Below are 22,091 nucleotides of genomic sequence, written 5' to 3' on the forward strand. Positions count from 1 at the left end.
ATGATACATAAATACAAACATATTTTATAGTAACATGGAATCTTACATCTGTTCACTCTGATTGTATCTTGCATCAAATTCTTGATGAAATAGTGTCGGTGTTACCTGAATAAATATTTCTAACTCTGTTGTTTGCTTTTCTTATCTGTCCCATCAACTCTGTATGCCTGTCAGTTCTTTGTCACCGTCATCGGGACCTCCGAGTGGCTTTCCTTCCAGGCCCACTGCCTTTGCACAAAGCATTTCCTTTGCACAGAATATTCTTCTATTTCCTCAGTTACCACCTGTTCATCCTTTAGATCTTAACTCAGACATCACACTTTCCTTTGGAAAGCATTCTCTGCGTAAAGAAAACTTACGAATAAGGTCAGTTATACGAATATGTAATTACCACCATGATGGCACTCCCGAGGAGAGGTATGGGAAGGTGGGGACCACGAAGAGGGCCCCGTGCAATCTGGGCATCCAGAGACTGTTTTGAGGCTGTAGCCATTGCTTTTGGATCTTATTACCATGTTTGTAACTTTGCCAAAGGAAAAGCTTTTCTCTTTATGACAACTCTCCATAAGACTTATTTCAGAGCCACAGCAGTCATCTCCAGCATGGCTGCTTAGTATTATCCTGGGCGTGAGTGATGACCCGCCACTCTAGTCACCGAATAGGAAACATCTGCTTGAATGACTTGTTGGCCATATTTAATCGTTAATGACATCTGGGGTAGGATTTTTTTTTTATTGTTTTGCGAAGAATATTCTCTCAAATGTAATAATTTAGGACAACTTGTAATTATCTTGGATAGTTGTGATTGTATATGTATCGTGTTGAATTTTGGTGTGAAGAATTCTCTTGTGGACTCTTTCACATTGTGAATCAGGACCCTCCAGTGGTGACTGAAGCTATCACTAGTTAGTTGTTTCCTTGGAGAGAGAAGAAGGACCCAGGAGCAACCTCTTTCGTCCGTCAGTTCCCCTCTGTTCTTCAGATGCCCATCAGTCCACTATCATCAGGTTCCATTTCTTTCTCTGTTATATAATGAAATTTAAGGGAAAAATGAAATGCTACTGCATATGGGCAAAGGTGAGTCCCAAGACGTCCATGTTCTCCTGAAGGGATTCATTCTAATACATTATTTTCTGGAATTCTGGGGGGAGGGCTTGGAAGAATGAGGTCACGAATTGATACTGGATATTTGCAATTTAAGGGTACAATTTTAAGTGAAACAAATCAACCCCAAAGTAATTTTATCCTTATATGTATTTAAAAATTACCTTGCCTGTATTGTAGTATGCATAACATGTTAGTTACAAGAAGTCACATTTAATGTGTTTTTAGGAAAGCTAAAAAGAAAGGTTTTTTTTGTTTTTGTTTTTTTGTTTTAAGTGCTGTTTTCTCATTTGGGAGTGATCATTTTATTGAGGGGTTTCACGGAAAGGTTAAAGAGCTCATAGGCCAGTGAGATCAGATGTACTTGGCCCAGCTGTGATCTCCCCAGCTTTATAGTTGCTGAAAACAAAATGCAATTTTCAGTTCTGTAGTGCAAAGTAAGTACACACATACCGAACATGTTCTGAGTAGAATAATTGTAGTAGACAGTTGCTAATAAAGATTTATGAGGAAGAGAAAGTAAAATTAGTTGAGTGGAACTAAACACACTCAAAAAAGGAAACAAAACAAAACACTTGAAATTATATCATACTGAATCATAGAAGTTTATGGTATTTGTTCCATTCCTGTCTACCCAGAAATACCCAGTATATCATCCGTGTGTAATTCTCCGAATTAAGTCTAAATATTAAGTGATAAAATATACTTTGGTTTAGAAATCTGTGCCATTGGAGCATTATAGGATATATATTTTTTAAGATTTTATTTATTTATTTGACAGAGATCACCCGTAGGCAGAGAGGCAGGCAAAGAGAGGGGAGGAAGCAGGATCCCTGCTGAGCAGAGAGCCCGATGCGATGCGGGGCTCGATCCCAGGACCCCAGGATCGGGATTGTAACCTGAGCCGAAGGCAGAGGCTTTAACCCATTGAGCCACCCGGGCACCCCAAGGATATGTTTAATAAAGAATTATTACCTTAAGGAAACCACTTTGCTTCTAATTCCTTTAATAATATTTTTTACTTAGGTTCTGTTTCTAAGGTTATTTCATTAAATTTCAAGATACAATTTTATTTTTCAGGACCGTGGTATTAATTGATGTGTATAGTTTTACAACTGCTGCCGATATTAATAGTAATAGGTGATATTTTTCGAGGGCACGCTATATGCCAGGACATGTTTTAATCATTTATTTATGGAAATTTATTTAGTTCTCATTAAAATTCTATGAAGTCATTAATCTTCATTTTTTGAATAAATTGAATGCAGGATAACGAGGGTCTCAGTTAAGTTTTAGTTTGGTGGCAAGAAATGAGGTCAGGTATGTGTGTGCAATTTACAATTATTTTAAGTAAATAAAAATTATTTAAAATAATTCCGTTGACATAGATTGATCAACTGATTTTTGAAATATAAAAAGAAAATCTTACCTGGGTGTTGAAACTGATTTCACATGTGACAGTCATGCAAGCTCAAACACAAAAATTTAAGGTTCCTGGAAATGCTCACACAATTAAATAGAAAATTCCCTTTACAATAGCATATGGGCTTTGAAAATAAAGTATGTGTTTCTTTTTAATCTTAGGTGACTTTTAATGATAATATGTAACCTTTGTAGAAATGTGGAAAATGCAAAAAAACATAAAGGAGAAAGTAAATCACCCTAAATCCTACCACTCAGGGATTATACACTGATAATATATTTTAAAGTATTTCCCTCCAGATTTCCTTCCTTCCTTCCTTCCCCCCTCTCTCCCTCCCTCCCTTCCATCCATCTTTCCTTCCTTCCTTCCTAATAACATGTTAAATATTTTTGCACAATGACAAAGCAATGCAAAAGAGACCAAAAAATCAGCATTTAAAAAATATTTTTGATGTTTCAAGTCTCTGTCCATTGTAACTATGAAAGCACATGCACAATTTTACATAATTACAGCCATTTTTTATTCTGCTTTTCTCTACTCATTCTGTCAGTGGATGTGATGCATAAACAATGAATCTTGGAACACTGAAAAAAGAAAATAAAGTTAAAAAAATACAAAAAACAAGACAAAACCCAGCATTTTTCCATGCTGCACAGTTATTTATTATTAAATGAAATTGTAATCCTATCAGCATATTTTGTGTCCCAATAATACAATTTCTAAAATTTATTTTTAGGAAGGGAAACTGAAGAAATTCACAATGACCCACTTCTCTCTGCAAATTTGCCTGCAAAAAAAAAAAAAAAAAAAAATCACATTTCTCTTAGCAGTTATTTAAAACTTTTGCCATTCTTCCCAGATTCCCTCTTCTAGTCTCAGCATTCACTTTGCTTCCTACTTGATGATTGGGAAAATAGAGATTTTAAGGTTGAATGTTTTCAGTGTCTGTCTATTGTCCCTGTCTGCAGCTGTCATCTGGCAGTGGGAATAGTGTTTTCATTTCCTCGAAGGACAAGGTTTTTTTTTTGTTTTGTTTTGTTTTTAAGATTTTGTCTATTTATTTGACAGACAGAGATCACATACAGTAGACAGAGGCAGGGGGTAAGCAGGCTCCCCGCTGAGCAGAGAGCCGGATGCGGGGCTCGATCCCAGGACCCTGGGATCATGACCTGAGCTGAAGGCAGAGGCTTTAACCCACTGAGCCACCTGGACGCCCCAAAGGACATGTTCTTAACCAGTACTCTGATCTCATTCTTTTTCTAGCCTCTAGAACCAGTTTTCCCTGTCTCTTGTATGGAATCTTCAATTTCTCTGTTGGCTGCTTTCTCACTACTTGCAAGTACACTTAAGTTGCTATGTCTGTAAAACAAACAAATAAACAACTTTCTATTTTCTTAGCAACTTGACTATCCTCCTCTGGCAAACCAGGGGCGAAGGAGCAGGGATGAGGGTGCCAAGGTGAGGGGGAGACAGCGTGATCTGAGGACGGCACCTGGTTCTGAATGGCTGCGGAGTGAGGTGTGAGTGCGGGAGGAGGAAGGGCTCGGATAGGTAGGCAAGGATCAAACCTTTGTTCTCATCATGGCTGTATTTCTTAGTTTCATGGTTCCACTTAACATCTCTTGTTGGATGATTGGTAACTTCAGCTCTGCACTCTATGCTGAGCTTTGAACTGGTGTTTTCAGTTGTCTGCCTGACTTTTAAGGGTATCCTTTAACTTCAGAGTGTATAAAACCATCCCTTTTACATACATAATTTCTTCTTCTCTTTTTAAAAAAACTTTAAAATTTAAATTCAGTTTAATTAACATATGCAGAATTATTAGTTTCAGAGGTAGAGATCAGTGATTCATCAGTTGCATGTGACCCCCAGTGCTCATCATGTCACGTGCCCTCCTTCATGCCCATTACCCAGGACCCCATCCTCCCCACCACCCCCGCCTCCAGCAACCCTTAGTTTGTTCCTTAGGGTTAAGAGTCTCTTATGGTTTGTCTCCTTCTCTGTTTTTCTCTTATTTTATTTTTCCTTCCCTTTCCCTGTGTTCATCTGTTTTGTTTCTTAAGTTCCACATATGAGTGAAATCATATGGTATTTGTCTTTCTCTGACTGATTATTTCACTTAGCATAATACCTTCTAGTTCCATCCAGGTTGTTGGAAATGGCAAGATTTCATTTTTTGATGGCTGAGTAATATTCCATGATATATATATACCACGTCTTCTTTATCCATTCTTCTGCTCATGGACATCTAGGTTCTTGCCATAGTTTGGCTATTGTGGACATTGCTGCTGTAAACATTGGGGTGCATGTGCCCCTTTGGTTCATTACATTTATATCTTTAGGGTAAATACCCAGTAGTGCAATTGCTGGGTCATAGGGTAGCTCTATTTTCAACTTTTTGAGGAACCTTCATGCTGTTTTCCAGAGTGGTTGCACCAGCTTGCATTCCCACCAACAATGGAGGAGGGTTCCCCTTTCTCCGCATCCTCACCAGCCTCTGTCCTTTCCTGACTGGTTGATTTTAGCCATTCTGACTGGTCTGAGGTGGTATCTCACTGTGGTTCTGATTTGTATTTCCCTGATGCCGAGTGATGTGGAGCACTTTTCATGTGTCTGTTGGCCATCTGGATGTCTTCACTGGAGCAATGTCTGTTCATGTTGTAAGTTTCCTTCTCTTACTTGCATGCTCATCCCACTGTTTTTCTGAGTTAAAAACCCTGGAAAAGTCCCTACTTCCTTCTCCCAGCAGTGCACTCCAGTTCCACCGAGTAGTATTGTCTTACTGGCCTTCCCTCCTGCACATACCTCGTCCTGTCACTGCTCTAGGTCAGCACCCTGTTGTCTCTTGCTTAGAGAGTCACATCCTGTGTACTCTCCTCCCTTTGCTCACCAGTGTCCTTTAAATGGCCACCAGGTTTCATCTAAGTGCAGTGTGGGAGAGTTGGAAGAATCCTGCATTTGGGCAGTAAAAACCTCAGGTCATGTCTGTTCTTATTTGCTCCTTTAGCCAAGGTGGTTGTCTAGAGGCAAGAGCCTTTGAAATATTTTTGAGAAGTTTAAAATGTTATATAAATTTAAAATTTGTCTGGAACATGAGCATGCCTTTACTTAGGAATCTTTCATCAGTGCTGGGTATTCGTACTTTGTTGGGGTTGTTTCCTTCGCTTCTTAACCCTTTACCATTTTACCTTTCTTTCCAAAGATCCAGTTCACTTGTACCCAAGAACACATCTCTTTCTCCATCCTGTGTGACCTGGTCCCACTGGGTTTATATTTTATCTTACTTAATAGTCCACTATAGATTTTTGTATGAACTCCCTGTCTCCTCTTTCTCCCCCTCTCCCTGCCATTTAATTGATGAATTCCTTAACACCTGGAACTGTATCTTGTTCATCGTATTAGACACATTCATGCTGTTGGATTTTATAATGACAGAAGTGGTTCTGAGTGGTAGGAGTTCATTGATCAAATGGAATGAAATGAAACAATATTTTTCAAAAATGAAAAGTCTGCAGTGTCTTTGATTTAATTTTATGCCAATTATGGAGCTATCTTTTCTGATTGCCCACAGTTTCATCCCGAAGTATCATAAATATATTAAATCAACAGTTACAGTTGGGCTTGGTTGTTGAATTCTTAATCAAGTACTCAGCCCTTCTCAGGAGGTGTGCAGACTTTCATTTTGGTGAAAGAAATTTTTTGTAATTGAAAACCATATCACCAGTTACAGGAGCATTGCCAGCTTACCTTTTCTTTTAGAAAGTCAGTGTTTACCAAATATCAATTTTATTAACTCATTTTATTAGAGAAATGGAGTAATAGAAATAGCATGTGGGATTTTTTTTTGTCTTTTTTTTCCTTCAGTGTTCCAAGATTCATTGTTTCTGTACCGCATCCAGTGCTCCATGCAGTCCGTGCCTGCCTTAGTACCCACCAGCGGGTTCACCCATTCCCCCCACCCCACCCCTCCAAAACCCTCAGTTTGTTTCTCCGAGTCCACAGTCTCTCATGGGGATTTTAAAGTCAAAGATTGAGAGTTGAGGCTGGAGCTTCATCGTTTACTGTATGTGATCCTTAGCATCCTTCCTAGTAAAATGGGGCTTAATAATACCTGTGTTGTAAGGTTTTTGAAATTAAATGAGATGTATTTCAGATCATTATAAAATTATACAAAATTAATTTCTATTTGCAAAAGTTGTCTCTGTTTGCTTTTAAATAGGAAAAATATAAGACAATTTTTAGATTTCATTGCAGCTGATGTATTAACTAACCTATGTTGTCCTTAAATGTATGTATTTCATAAGTCTCAAAATAACAAACGTTTTATTTTATATCTTTTTTTTAAAGATTTTATTTATTTATTTGACAGAGAGAGATCACAGTAGGCAGAGAGACAGGCAGAGAGAGGGAGGAGGAAGCAGGGTCCCTGCTGAGCAGAGAGCCCAATGCGGGGCTCAATTCCAGGACCCCGGGATCATGACCTGAGCCGAAGGCAGAGGCTTAACCCACTGAGCCACCCAGGCGCCCCTTTTATTTTATATCTTAAAGAACTCTATTATTTTAGTGTGGAAAGATTCCAGAATGTCTGTTAACATTTAAAACATTTCTTAATCCCCTTTCTTCCTCTCATCCCTCCCCACCTTGGCAAATGCTGAAAGAATCCTGGTTAAAAATAAAACGTAAAGTCACGTGTTTTTTCATGGGTAGCTTCATATGTAGGACTACAGAGAAGCTATGATGAAAGGCGGAAAGGACACTGAAGAATTGAATTGCCTTTCATATTATGCCAGTGCCAGATATTATACTGGTTCTAGAAAATATCTTTTAACAAAATTAAAATTGTTCGTAGTTAAATGTGTTTCCAAATAATCCACTTTTGAAATTGTGATGTAAACTGTAGTCTAGCATTAGTTTTTACCTAGAGTTTTTTAAATAATGATCCTTTACAGTAATCTTTAATTTTCTCAAGCTTGTACACATTTAGAATCCATCCTACCAGCAGCTTTATGGCAAAGAGTTTAGGCAGGTCCTTATAATACTAATTAATGGTATTTCAATTATTATGCCAATAAATAATGTGCTTTTATTCTGATCCTAGAGTATGCTCTAGAACAATCCCAGTATTGACGGCGGGGGAGGGGGCTTGAGGAGCTGAAAGGCTGTGGTCCTGGCGTACATTTTCCGTTTGTGCTGGGCCATCTCTTCTGTTCTGAATTGCAATGTTGATGTGGAGTTTCCCAGGGGTCCCCACAACCTAACATGTTTGGAAAATCATGGGGCAGCATTTCCGAGTGCTCCGACCCGAGGTTAGTGCTTTGAGGCCTTCACTCTGTACGAAAACAGCAATCACAGACCAAATAAAAAAGAGAAGTGGAAGAGATGTAATAGGCCCAAAAGTAAAGATACACTTCCCTGAACTGAACGGAATTATGAACCAGTGAGGATCCGGGATTGTAGGGATCTAAGTCCAAAGAGAGGCAGAGCAGCCGGGAACTGAGTTCCTCTGAGGCGATGGGAATGAAATTCCCTCACGCAGCCTCTCCCTGCCTCATCCCAGTTTGCGGGCTCCCTGAGAAAAGAGTCTGGAAGAGGCCGTGAGTACTTAGGGCTGTAGCTCCTAGGCAGTTATGAGGCTGGGAGGTGTTTTAGATGGAAGAAGCAGACATGGTCTTGCAGTCGTGACTTGGACGATGTGAAACAGCGCCAGGCTCACAGGGCGAGACCAGGAATCCTCATGGACTGAGTGGAGACACTGCCAAAGCTACCATTCACTGAAGGCTGAGAGGAGGTGAAGAGGCAGGAGGGAGGAGACAGACCCTCCCGGTCAAGCTTGCACACTCGTGCGCCAGAAAACATAGGAAAAAATAATTGGGATGTAAACACTCATTGCCAGTGAATTGAAAATGCCGGCACAGTCTCAGAGGGACTGTAAGCATGTTTAGTAGCTTTGGTTCTGAAAACGGAATAATATTCTAAAGAAAAGGTGAAACAATGGTAGATGAATATGAAGAATAATAGTATCCTAGAAATTTTAGAGATGGGGGGGTAAATCCTAGGTAGGACTCCATCAGATCAAGAAAGGGTTAGAGACATGAAAGAGAATTGAAAAGCTTAAGCTCATATTTATTGATCACTCACTTTATTCCTAGGCATTGTTTTAAATAACATATATGTATTAATTTGATCCTGAAAATACCTCGGCTATTTTGTTTATTTTTATGAATACGGAAATGGTTCTGTGATGGGGCGGTGTAGGCACCTGGGCACTCTGGCCCCAGAACTCACCCTAGCATGCCGGGCGCCAGGAACCCGGTGCAGAAGAGAGAGAAAACATGTTGAAGAGTAGGTAATGAAATTACTGAAGTATAAACTAAAAGTGAACAAATACCTTTGAGCCAGGACATACGTGTCGGTGGATGGAAAGCAGCCCTGTGTCGAGTCCCCTCACTACCTCGGCTGGGAACTTGCGTGTAGCAAATAGCCTGCTCTCCATGGACATAATTAGAGATACAGTAGGGGTTGTTTAAAAATCATTAAAATACTGTGAACTATCATAACTGCTTATTTGTTGACATTTTAAGATAGAAACATGTTCTGTGGCCTTCAGTGATGACAGACTTACAGAATGCCAACTGGTGGGAAAATCTGATGTAGTGGAAGACTTTTCCTTTATGTGAAAGGTGCCACAAATGGCTTTCAGGCAAATCTTTAGAATGTTTAAACACCAGCTTTGAAGCAAAGCAATGTAGGCTTTTTCCTTTCCTTTTCTTTTTAATCGGTGTGTTATACCCAAATAATGCTGGAAGGCCAGTGGGAAAGGAAGGCAATGTCTTGAGCCCTTCTCAGACCGCCATCTCTGTCCTGAAGGCACCCACTTTTAATTCTGGGATCCTTCTTCTGGCTTTGTTGTTTCATGTATTTTTCCTGTATTGTCTGGTTTTTAACCATGCCAGGTTATACTTGGGTTTTCATGGTGGACGTTGTGGCCAGCAATGGACGTCAGGCCTATGTTAACAAAATGGAAGGGCCCTGGGTCCCCATTCTCTCCCCTCCCTGTTACCACCGGGATCTGTTGGTGATGCTATCCAGCAGTTGCAAGTTTTTATCCTGCTTGTGCTCAGGTAATAGAGCATTAAATGATTTTGAATTAGTTTTATCACCTGAAGAATAACATAGATCAAGGGTGGCAGACTTTGTCTCTACAGACCCAGTAGTAAACATAGGCTTCGTGGGCTTTCCAGTGTGTGTCACAGCAACTCAGAGACCTGGCCTCGAAGCTGTCGTCGGGTAAAAGCAGCCACAGACCACAGGAGACAAGCGAGCATGGCTCTGTTCCGGTCCAACGTTGTGGACATGGAAATGAAAATTGCATTTAATTTTATTCCTCATGAAATATGGCATTCTTTTGATTTTTCCCTCAGGTATTTAATAGTTTAAAACCCTCTTTCGCTTGTGGGCCAGACAAGCAGAGGCAGCAGGCTAGATTTGGCCTGCAGGCCTTCGTGTGCGGATCCTGTTGTAGGTCCTTAAATAAGACCCACGTTCTGGACTAATGGAATAGCATAGGTGGAAATTGCTCCTATTTCTGTCTCAGGGACCCAAAGTGGGAAAAGGGGGTGTTCCTCGGCATGCCCCAGGAACAGGATGTAGAAAAGCACGGAGAAGAGGAGCGTAGCTGGGAGTTTGGTGGGCTGGTGGTGGGAGAGGAGTTAGTCTGTCCGAGGCACCAGTTCATTAGTCCCGTCTATCAGGCCCATTGGTTTTCACCGCGGAACTGGGTACGGTAGATACTGGCTAGCACCTAGCTTGGTCTTGCGCCTGGAAAAGTGGCAAAGACAGAGAATTGTAGATAGACAAATACTGAAAAGATTATGGTCTAGCAATACAAACATGCCTAAAATTATTTAGGAAGTAAAAAATGACAGTAAGTTTACGAAAACCGTGAACAGCTAGAGAAAAAGTGAATTTGAAGAAGGCTATAGTATTTGAATTTGAAGGCCTTACATAGTATGTTAAGGTGCTTGGCCTTTATCTCACTGTCTAGTACAGTGTTTCTCAGACTGTGCTAGAGGATCAGAGCAGTTTTGTTTGTTTGTTTTCTTAAAGATTTTATTTATTTGACAGACGGAGCTCACGAGTAGGCAGAGAAACAGGCAGAGAGAGAGGAGGAAGCAGGACCCTGGGATCAAGACCTGAGCCGAAGGCAGAGGCCTTAACCCATTGAGCCATCCAGGCACCCCGATCAGAGTGTTTTTTTATGTCAGAGTGGGTCTTTTTTTTTTTTTGGAATGAGAGAAAATATTTGCAAATGACAGTACAGACAAAAGGTTGATACCCAAGATCTATAAAGAACTTCTCAAACTCAGCACACACAAAACAGATAATCATATCAAAAAATGGGCAGAAGATATGAACAGACACTTCTCCAATGAAGACATACAAATGGCTATCAGACACATGAAAAAATGTTCATCATCACTAGCCATTAGGAAGATTCAAATTAAAACCACATTGAGATATCACCTTACACCAGTTAGAATGGCCAAAATTAGCAAGACAGGAAACAATGTGTGTTGGAGAGGTTGTGGAGAAAGGGGAAACCTCTTATACTATTGGTGGGAATGCAAGTTGGTGCAGCCTCTTTGGAGAACAGTGTGGAGATTCCACAAAAAATTAAAAATAGAGCTTCCCTATGACCCTGCAATTGCACTACTGGGTATTTACCCCAAAGATACAGATGTAGTGAAAAGAGTGGGTTTTTTGTTCTTTTTTTGTTTGTTTGATTTTTGCTTTTGGATTTTCCAGCCCATCATGAACTAATAGTTTTTTTTTAAATATTTTTATTTATTTATTTGACAGAGAGAGAGATCACAAGCAGGCAGAGAGGCAGGCAGAGAGAGGGAGGGGGAAGCAGGCTCCCTGCTGAGCAGAGAACCCGATGCGGAACTCGATCCCAGGACCTTGGGATCATGACCTGAGCCGAAAGCAGCGGCTTAACCCACTGAGCCACCCAGGCGCCCCATGAACTAATAGTTTTGTAAAACACAATGAAAATTCTAGAAAAAGGAAATAAAGGTATTCTAAAATATAGGTCAAAATTTTAAGTTAGATTGAACCAACATAATTACTGTTGAAGATTGCTGTAAAAGTTTGTAAACACTGGGGCACCTGGGTGGCTCAGTGGGTTGAGCCGCTGCCTTTGGCTCAGGTCATGATCTCAGGATCCTGGGATCTAGCCCCGCATCGGGCTCTCTGCTAAGCGGGGAGCCTGCTTCCTCCTCTCTCTCTGCCTGCCTCTCTGCCTGCTTGTGATCTCCGTCTGTCAAGTAAATAAATAAAATCTTTAAAAAAAAAAAAAGTTTGTAAACACTTGGTTTTTGTACCTAATTCATTATGGACTGATGACAAATATATCATGGCGGGTAATTCTCAGACTGGCACTGGTGTGGGCTATACTTTGAAAGGTACTGATCTCTCCTGAGTAATATGGGGTCCCTGCAAGTTTTTCAGTGAAGAGTGACATAATTACATTTGTGTTTAGCATAATGAATCTTTTGTCAGTACGAGTGACAGTTATGCAGGCTAGAAACCAAGGAACCCTGGAGTCATCAGTACTTGGAGTATAGCTTGAGATGGAGGAGAGGTGAAGTTGACTCTATGCTAACTAATGCATGTAGAGAATAATTCACTCAGTACATTGGCTGTACGCTTCTTGTTGGCAGGGACTATACTTCTTTTAGTAACTACATAAGTTAGGTACTTTTTAGAGTATTTAATGGATGAATGGGTCAGAGAGAGGTAAAGCAGAACCAGGAATGAGTAGAGCATTTAGAAAACTGGAATAAGAAGAGTTTCAGGCTGAAAATATAATAAATGGAATCAAAAACTTCCAGTAAAGGAAGATAATGATTGATAAGTATGTATTAGATTTAGTAATTTGAAAGTCCTTAGGGAGATCAGCTTTAGCAATCTGATAAACTTAGATAAAAAATAAAGTGTTGCCCATCTCTGTTACCCAGTAAGAGAACAATGAGAGATACCCTTTAAAATATGACATATTAACTGTTAACTAATTGAAAAAGGAAAGTAGTGATAATAGTATTGTGTGTGACTGTAAGATCAATAATTGAAATCTATTTTTTTATTCCATCTCAACAGGGGAACCAAATCTCTATTAAATGGAGTTGAAATTGATTTTTAATAATTTATTCTGATATGAGAAGAAAGCTGAAGTGTGAATAATTTGCTTGGATTTGTTTCAAACTGCTTTTTAATAAAGTAGATATCTAATATTTTTTGTGATTCTTTGTTAGAACCTTTCCAATAACATTCATTTTCCTCATAGGATAAAGTGTAATCTTATTCTGTATTGTAGCAGGCATGTATTTGGCCAACAGTTTGTAGGAAAAAGATCATGGATTGAAAGCAAGTCGCTTTCAATATAATTTCTGAAAAATCATAGAAGTGGAAAGCATTTTAGGGCTATTAATGGAATGAATAGAAGTTGTGTGGAGCATCATTATAGCAGCTAAGTTAGCAAGTTTGTTGTTTCCATTTTGTTGCTTTATTTCTTTTTGTTTTCTTCTTCTTCTTCTTCTTCTTTTTTTTTAAAGAGCGTGTGTGTGCTTGAGCAGTGGTGAGGTGGGAGTAGGGGAAGGGCAGAGGAAGAGAGAGAATCTTTATCAGGCTCCAAACCCAGCATGGAGCCTGACTCTGGACTTGATCTCATGACCCTGAGATCGTGACCTGAGCTAACATCAAGAGTCAGGCACTTAACCCAGTGAGCTACCCAAGCACCCCTCATTGCTTTATTTCTTATACTCAGGGTTTAGTAGCATCTTTAAATTGAAGAAACATGGGTTAAACATGACATATGCTGCATAAATTATGGGCACTCCCATACAATGCCTGTATAAATATTGGTACTTAGTCATCTTTTAATAGTGTCTAGATGGAAATGTTACTCTAAGTTTGCTTCTGTGATTGCTTTAAAAAAAAAATAACAAAATGAACTTTGGATCCCCTTCCCACCTTTTCTCTGAAGAGATCATGATCATTTTCCATTACATGGGTAATGGATTTCCAGGAGACTAAAGATAATCTGTAATTACCTGTGAAAGCTAGAGTCCTTTTTATGCTTTTTTTTATTACTAAATTTAAATATCCAGTACTTTCCACAATAATTTCAAAAGTTATCTCTAAATCTTTCCATAGAAGGAAGACCAAGAAGTGATCCTGGTCAAAACAGATCAGTCTGGGCGAGTGTGGCCTGTGCATACACCAGGAAAACCTCTGGACTCTAAAGCAGGAAGAAGGAAGAGACAGATGGTATGCTTAACATAGGTCTTTGTGTATTAATTCAGAATTCCTCTCTCCCCATTGGCTTTCTTTGCGTCAGACTACTTCAGAATATTTTCTGAAATGTAGGTTTATAATACAAACATTAGAAGGTAGAAAATTATATTATTACTTTTATTCCTGGATATATCCCTTTGCATTTTACAAAATGCAGTCTGATTCAGTTATGGTTTTCCAATAACTGTGAATGAACATCGAATGTTTAAGGCAATTTTAATTTTTTTGGAGGGGAGGGGTGTAGGGAGAGAGAGAGAGAATCTGAAGCAGGAGGTATGTTCAGACCGGAGTCTGATGTGGGGCTCCATCTTACATCCCTAAGATCATAACCTGAGCCGAAATCAAGTCATATGCTTAACTGACAGAGCCACCCAGGCGCCCTGGGAGTTTTAATTTTGTGTACATCTTTTTGCCATTGTTTCTAGCTTCTTTTTACATATTTAACGTAGCTCTTAGGGAAAATCTTGTGCTAGCTAATTTGAGCTATAGTGATGGGGTATCAGTACACAGTAATGTCTTAATTATGTAGTTGCTGTGATCCTTTATAAGCCTTATTTTCTTTTCCATCTCCCAGCTCTATCAGTTAGTTTTTAGCACTACCTTGAGGCTCTTGAGATGGTAAAACCAATATATTCAGTTTTCCCAAGTTAGAATTTTTGTTTTGTATTTGGAATGTCATACATCATACAATGTATTTGGGCCCACAGAAGATTTGTTCATTCATAATTTTTTGTCAGATGTTTATTTTTTGCCTGTTGAGTGCCTACGCTGCTGGGAATAGTAATTCGTTCAGCAAATAGAGTGGATGGATCCTTCTTCTGATGAAATGGGAGGAATTTGGCATTTGGAATGGGACAGGACAATAGTAAAAGGTTGGATTCCACAAAAGGATGGATCCTTCTTCTGATGAAATGGGAGGAATTTGGCGTTTGGAATGGGACAGGACAATAGTAAAAGGTTGGATTCCACAAAAGGACAGAACTGGCTAGGGAGTCACAGATGTGATGCCAGATGACAAAGGTGCCTTCAGAGCTTCCTCCAACTGAGCAGTGTAGGTACAGGGATAAAGAGGGCAGAAGCCACATTCATTCGGGGTTGAGCTTTATCTTTTGAGTGTAATGAAAGGATGAGAGAGGGCCAGAAAGCAAAGGTCTGGAGCCAGGGAGCTACTGAAGTCATGGAATATGAGGTTTAGGCTAGTGATTTCGGGAACAGTAATGTTGGGAAGAAATACTGAAAATCTGGTTCCAAAGATCTCAGAGAGGTTGAAGAACAGGTTTTATTTCGATGAGGGAATGTGAGAATAAGGGAACGTAAGGGAGATTGGACTTGAGAAGAAATAAATAGCACTTTTCTTTTCCACATGTCAGTATGGAACCAGCTGCTGGGAAAACCCAGGACTGATTTAGATGAGAATCAGAATATTAGCTTTGTTTCTGGTAGAGCTGTATGAAATGGATTTGCTAATATTTTGTTTTCAGTATGCTTACTTGATCTCTGGATGACGACAGATTTCCCTCCATGGGGCTAGGAATTGTTACTACAAGAAGAGCAAACAGGAGAGAAAAAGGGATAAAGCATTTCTGGCTTTTCCCTCTCCCCAGAAATCAGATAGTGTCATACTTCCATCCTGGAGAAGAGAAGAGCAATGGGACAGAAACAGGGAGTGGTACTCTAATGGAAATCCTTCTGACAGGAAGCACATAGAATAGGGATAAACTGGAAGGAAAGATTGTGGTATGTAGTGGGGGTTTTACATTTAATATCAGATTTACAGATAATTAAAAATACTTCAGAGTCCCATGTTTTCATGAAATAATGTTCATTTTCTCATAGGCTTCAACTCATGAAGAAAAAGAAAGGGTTAGATACTTTCATGATGATGATAATCTCAGCCTAAATGATTTGGTCAAGAATGAAAAGATGGGAACAGCAGAAAATCAAAACAAGCTTTTTATGAAGATGGCATCTAAGGTAAGACCATTCATAGAATACCTTCCAATTTTGAGAAGCTGGTTACACCCATCTAGCAATGATCTATTTTTCAGAGAGCTGATTCTTTCTCCTTGTGATTTATTTTATTAAACCAAGTCCTTTATAAGACATACCAGGAACATACATTTTGAAATTGACTGGGAAATACGTATTTGGAATTTATCTTGCTTTTAAATAGAGACTCTGGTTTGGCTTTTTATGTATACCATGACAAAATTGTGTATTTGAGCTATCATTTAAGGGAAAGCTTCGGGCCAGAGTTTCGTGTTAATGTTCTTTCACTTCTTCATAGTTATATCACAAGGAGCATATTTGAAGTAACATAGATCACAGAGGAAACATCTTAGAATGATGTCATATCTATTTATTTGAAAACTTTATATTTATATTTCATATTTATATGAAAATGTGTGTTAGTACCTCATTATGGTTAGCAGGAGTAGTTTCTATTTCGAATAGCGTTCTTGGTTGCAGTCCCTTCCAAACAGTACCACTGGCTTTTTTATGAAAGGACCTATCTGAACTCAGCTGTGTAAGGGTTGACTGTGCTGGGGTTGCAGCTCACCGTCTGGATTTGCAGACCGAGCTTTTCTAGAGTGCAGCTGTCCACATTTGTTTACCTGTTGTCTAAGGTGTTTTCACCCTACAGTGGCTGAGTTGAGTAGTTGTGATGGAAACCATATGGCCCACAAAGCTGAAATATTTGGAGTAATTTGCCTATGCCTGCTTTGGGATACCAGTGGTTACTTTTTGGAGATGGGAGTTTGAACTCACTGTCTGACATATAGGGGCAAGATTTTTTTTTACTGTATGCATTTTTAGACCTTTTTTTCAAACTGTGTGAATATATTGCCTGGTGAAAATTTTAATGAAAACTAGAATAAAGATACACAAGCTGTCTGTGTGTATGTGTATGTTAGGAGAAGTAAAACAAACTTGAGTTTAAATAGACATGATCATTCTTCCCATCACCAAGAATTATATGGGATCTTAAATTTAACCCATAGGATCATTTTACTTCTCTTTATTTGGAGAGAAAGACTAGAAGTCTCTTAGGGTCTGGAAATTCAATGCAGAAAGAAGGATGTATTTTTTAAAAAATATTTTATTTATTTATCTGACAGAGAGATAGAGAGAGAGCATAGGTAGGCAGAGCGGCAGCCAGAGAGAAAGGGGGGAAGCAGGGAGCCTGATGCAGGGCTGGATCCCAGGACCCTGGGATCATGACCTGAGCTGAAGGCAGATGCTTAACAACTGAGCCAACCAGGCACCCTCAGAAGGATGTATTTTTATGAAGGTTCTTTTTAGAAATAGGACACACCATTTTATGTGCAACTCGGAGTTATTTCATTTTATTGATCAGAATGTAGTCAGTTTAGGTTGATATACAAGATTAAAAAAACCTTGTTGTAAATTGTAGTAGTCATGTACTACTTCATGTGTTCACTGGACACCTAATTTTTGCTAGATGGATATAATTCTTGGCGCTGTGAGCAGGGAGCCAGTTAAGTCAAAGTTCTTCCCCTCAAGGTAGTGGATGAGATAGAAAGTGAACAAATGCATGATATAAAATATTATATAACATAAATATCATACAAAATAGAAAATCTTGCTGTAGGAAGTAAAGCAAAATGGAAGGAGGTAGGCTGGTGTTTCGGCGGAGTGTTGGCGGGAGGCCTCTCTGGAGGTGCGGTTCCGCAGCCTGTGAACAGAGTCAGGGAGCGGTCCATGCGCGGAAGAAACAGCAAACGCAGAGGATCTGAAGCGGAGGTGAGCTTGAGGAGCAGGAGAAGACAACGGGGACGCGTGAGACTGGGACAGCGGGAAGGGACAGGGGAGTAGAAGAAGAGGTGGAAGACGTAGCAGGACGCACGTCTTGTGAGGTCTCACAGGCCACGGTGTGGGAGCTTGTGGCTTTGTGTAAGTGGTGGCTGCTGTAAGCGATCTGGAAGGTTCGGTCTGGGACAGTGTCACGATCTGGTTTATGTTCTGTAGTTGTGCCCCAGTTCTCGTATACCCTGTTCTGTTTTTCTGTCTTCGTTCTCTTTGCTTTCTGGCTGGGGACGTTTCTCTTGTCATCCTCAGGCTCTGAGCTTCCTTCCTCAGCCGTGTCTGGTCTGCTCATAAGGCCGTCAGGAGCACGCTTCATTTCTGCTGGGTTTGGTCTCTGCAAGTTCTTCGTGCTGCCTCAGATCCCATCTCCCTGCTCAGGTCATTCCTCTGTTACTGATGAGCCGACACTCCGGGCCTGTGGGCTTCACCAGCGCTTCTGGTTTCCTGCCTGGCTTCGTGGGGAGGGGCTGGCTGGGGTGGGCTGCAGTGCCGTGTCCCTTGCTTCGGTGGGCCAGGCTGTGAGGAAACCCCCGCGGGTGACGCTCCGGCCGAACCGTCCCTCCTGAGGGCCGACCTTGTTAGGAAGAGCAGAGCGCTCTCCTGCCTGTCGCCGTGCCGTGCGTCTGGTCTTCTGTCTCTGGTCTTCGCTGTGAGGACCTGGTTGAGCGCCTAGAGGTCAGACTCACAGAACTGTGGGACTTTCTCTAGGACCAGGTGCCACGGAGTGTTTACCTTTGGGACTTGTCTGCACTGTCCACACTGAGCCTCGGCCCGAGGTCAGTCACAGGTTAGGTTTTCCTGCCCAGGCGCTGCTTCCCACACAGATTGACTGTGATTCTCTGTACCCACCTGGCTGTCTCCCTGATTTTGGGGTGGTCGTTTCTTGAGAGATTTAAGAAGAGTTGTTGATTTTTTTATTTTGTTCTGCTTTGTACAGAGTGGCAGCTTCTCAGCCCTTTGAATGGCAGATTGGAACCTGCTGGTTTTAGAAAGTATTTTTCTGGCGGCTCTTTTGAGAAGATAGTGTAGAGGCAGGAGTGGAAGTAAGGGAGCACTTTAGGAGGGGCATTGCTCTCATTCACATTGAGCCTTGGATTAGGGCGATAAACTGCTGAGCAGTGTAGGATTTGGGGCAGTGATGATGCTATTGATTGAAATAGAAAACCTTGCGGGGGACACTTTCACTGGAGGGAGGATATCAAGTATACTGTGACAGGCGTGTGGAATATGAAATGCCCATTAGCTACTCACATGGTGGTAAGGAGTGACTGCCATGGGGCTCTGGTAGATGTTGGCTCTCTCACATAGATTTGGGTGCTGTTCAATTTAAATGTATTTAGGGGCACCTGGGTGGCTCAGTCGGTTGAGCATCTGCCTTCGACTCAGGTCATGATCCCAGGGTCCTGGGATCAAGCCCCACATCAGACTCCTTGCTCAGTGGGGAGCCTGCTCCTCCATCTGCCTCTGCCCCTCCCCCTGCTTGTATTCTCTCTCTCTCTCTCTCTAAAATGAATAAATAAAAAAGCTTTAAAAAACATATTTAAAGCTACGGGACTTAAGAAATTATTAATGATGTGGGTCTGAAGACTGAGCTCTTGAGCACTGTCTGGAAGGGGACAAAAAGGTTCAACAGATGAGATTGAGAAGGAGCAGTCAGTGAGGCAGAGGGAAGACCGAGGTTGTGGAGTTTCAGAAACGAGAGAAGACAGGAAGGAGCTTGTCAGTGACTGTCTCAGTTGCTTTTGAGAGGCTGAGGAAGATCTTTGAGAATGGACAAGTGACCATCGGATTCGGCATTGTGGAGATTTCTGGCGACACTCTTAGGTGTGGTTTCCTTGATCTGGTAGGGAGGAAAGCGTGATTATCATGGTTCAAGAGTGAGTGTGAGGACAGTCCGCGAGGAGCTGGCCTTACAGAGGAGCTGGGTGCCGCCCGCCATCATGGCGGGAGGCGGGGAGGTTTGCAAGTGTGGTGGCGGCACATGGACTAGTTCTCCTCTAACTCCTTCTCCTCATTTATTGAGAAGACTAGGGTTCTCAGCCAGAGTGATGGCGAAGAAGGGCTGTTAGAGGTTTGAGAAGAAAATGTGGAAAGCTTTTTGAGGGAACCAGTGTGTGAAATAAAGTAGGACTTTCAGGCAGCACTGAAGGTCCATTTGAAGTTTACGGTTATAAATTTAAAACTACACATGTCAGTGTATTTTTCTTCTACCGTGTTTGGATAGAGATTTAGTTTCACTGAATCATGACGTTTTGTATTTTTCTTATTTCACTGCCATGATTTATTGCTTTAAGGGTGCCAGTGGTAGAGCTTGTTTATGTTTTTCTTTTGCCCTGTTTGTGTATTATAGGATCTTTCCGTAATTTTTGTATTGTATAGTGTTGTTTTCAGTATTAACTGATTTGCCAATGATTGTGATCCCTAAACATTTAACATCTTTGAGTTTTTTTAAATTCACATTTACTAAGGTAGACCATCATAATAGATATAGAAATTTACCAGTGGGATGTCACCAAAATGGCAGAGTAATAGATTTCAGCGTTCATTTCCTCACAGAAACCAACAATCAGGTAGCCAACCATGACTAAAGAGAGCTCTAGAGTCTACTTAAGAAACTTTAATAACATAGTGAAACCAGAAAAACCCCAGAGAATGACTGCATACAAAGGGGAAGAGGAAAGCTTCATTTTTGTCTGGATTCTCCTGTTCCCAAGCTGGCATCGCTCAGCTCTTAGAGGGAACTCCACAGCTAGCATGAGTTCCTCTTGCAGGGAAGAGGAGAGCAGGGTGCCTGGACAACTTCCCTCACATTTTGGGGCTCCACATGAAGGGGGGCCCACTTCAGTTTCTTTGCACCCAGAGACCAGCAAAGCTGACATGTAGAGACAGCTTGGAACCAGGAAGAAATGTAGGGGCCGCTGGTAACAGCCACACTGTGGAGTGATCATGGTTCCCAGTGGTCTGCTCAGCACACAGAACAGTGTTTACCACTGAAGAGAGCAGTGAATGGTCCATAGCCACTGCAGAAAGCTTGCAGGTTTGACCAGCTTTAACTCCACAGATAGGCACATTCAGCTGTCTTGGTCCCATCCTGCTCCCTGTCCTGTCCCCAGTCACCTCCCTTGAAGCCTGGGAACTACACCAACAGCTTGCCCAGGCTTCTGCAGCTGCGTGAATACAAGATAGAGCTTAGACCCTGGTGACTGGCCCCTACCACCACATGCACATTGGTGGTTAACCCTGTCACATGTGTATTTGCACATGGCCAACCAGACAAAATGGCCTACCATCTGTCACGTCACAAGCCTCCACTGCCATGCCTGTGCCTCAGGGGAGACTCTGTCGCTATAGGAGAGTGTGACCGTGGCCTGGGTCCATGCAGCTGCTTCTGGGCCTGGATCAGGGACTACCTTCTGTCATTGCCCTGTATCACTCTGCTCCCCTGCAGCTGGTCCCACTTTGCACACATCCTCCTTGACCCCTACCACTGGCATCCACTGCCAGGCACCCATGGCAGGACCCAATAACCATGACAGTTTCTGCCAAAAACTGTGTTCCTGTAGTGTACCCCACCCTTGCCACCTGTAGCTGGCCCCCACAAGTCACTCTGGCAACTTACTTTCTCAGCCCTGGCCTCGATCTGCTGCCGAGGACCCCAACAGCCCTTGCAGCCTCTGTGGACCCCCAGAACCTGCCAAGGAGCACACAGTGGTTGACACTGTGGACCCCAGTAACTCAGGCCAGTGAGCCACTACACTCCCTTAGACCTGTTGGCACCACGTGCCCTCACACTTGGCACCCTGCACCTTTAGACCCGAGGTTACTGCATGCTCCAGCATTCCCCCATGTGCAGGTGGACATTTTCTCTTACTGAAGTCCATAAAGTCAGAAGAGGGGACCACTTCTTCAAGGGCACAGGCATCTACCCAAGGTTACAGGGATCATAAATAATGAGGGCAGCATGATTCTAACAAAGAGATGCCATAGCTATCCAGTAACTGGCCCCAAAGAAGAGAGGATACAGGCATTACCTGATGAAGAATTGGAAGTAATTGCCTTAAACATGCTCAGAGAACTCTGAGAACACTGATAGGCAATTGAATGAAATCAGGAAAACAATACAGGAACAAAACAGGAAGGTCCACAAAGAAACAGAACATAAAAATAAACCAAACAGCAATTGGTAGCCAAAGACTACAATGAGTGAACTATAAAGGTCAATAAAGAGCTTCACCAGCAGACTAGACCAAACAGAAGAAAGAATCCATGAGCTCAAAGAGAAATCATTTGAAATCGTCCAGTCAGGGAAGCAAAAAGAAAAAGAGTGGAAAGGAATGAAGAAGCCTTTGGGTCTTATGGGACACCATTAACAAAAATAATC

General features: G+C 41.4%; 1 protein-coding gene across 2 annotated transcripts in view; it reads left to right on the forward strand.

Moving 5' to 3' along the window:
- The window catches only part of CWF19L2 (CWF19 like cell cycle control factor 2), a 156,322-nt gene that overhangs the window by 61,485 nt on the left and 72,746 nt on the right, over positions 1 to 22,091 (forward strand). For both annotated transcript variants that reach the window (XM_044257725.1, XM_044257726.1), the window contains exons 11-12: positions 13,742 to 13,855; positions 15,719 to 15,856. In XM_044257725.1, coding sequence (XP_044113660.1) covers positions 13,742 to 13,855; positions 15,719 to 15,856 — 252 coding nt within the window. The remainder of the gene's footprint in view (positions 1 to 13,741; positions 13,856 to 15,718; positions 15,857 to 22,091) is intronic.

This window comes from Neovison vison, chromosome 7, assembly GCF_020171115.1.
Source record: "Neovison vison isolate M4711 chromosome 7, ASM_NN_V1, whole genome shotgun sequence".
Lineage (NCBI taxonomy): Eukaryota > Metazoa > Chordata > Mammalia > Carnivora > Mustelidae > Neogale > Neogale vison.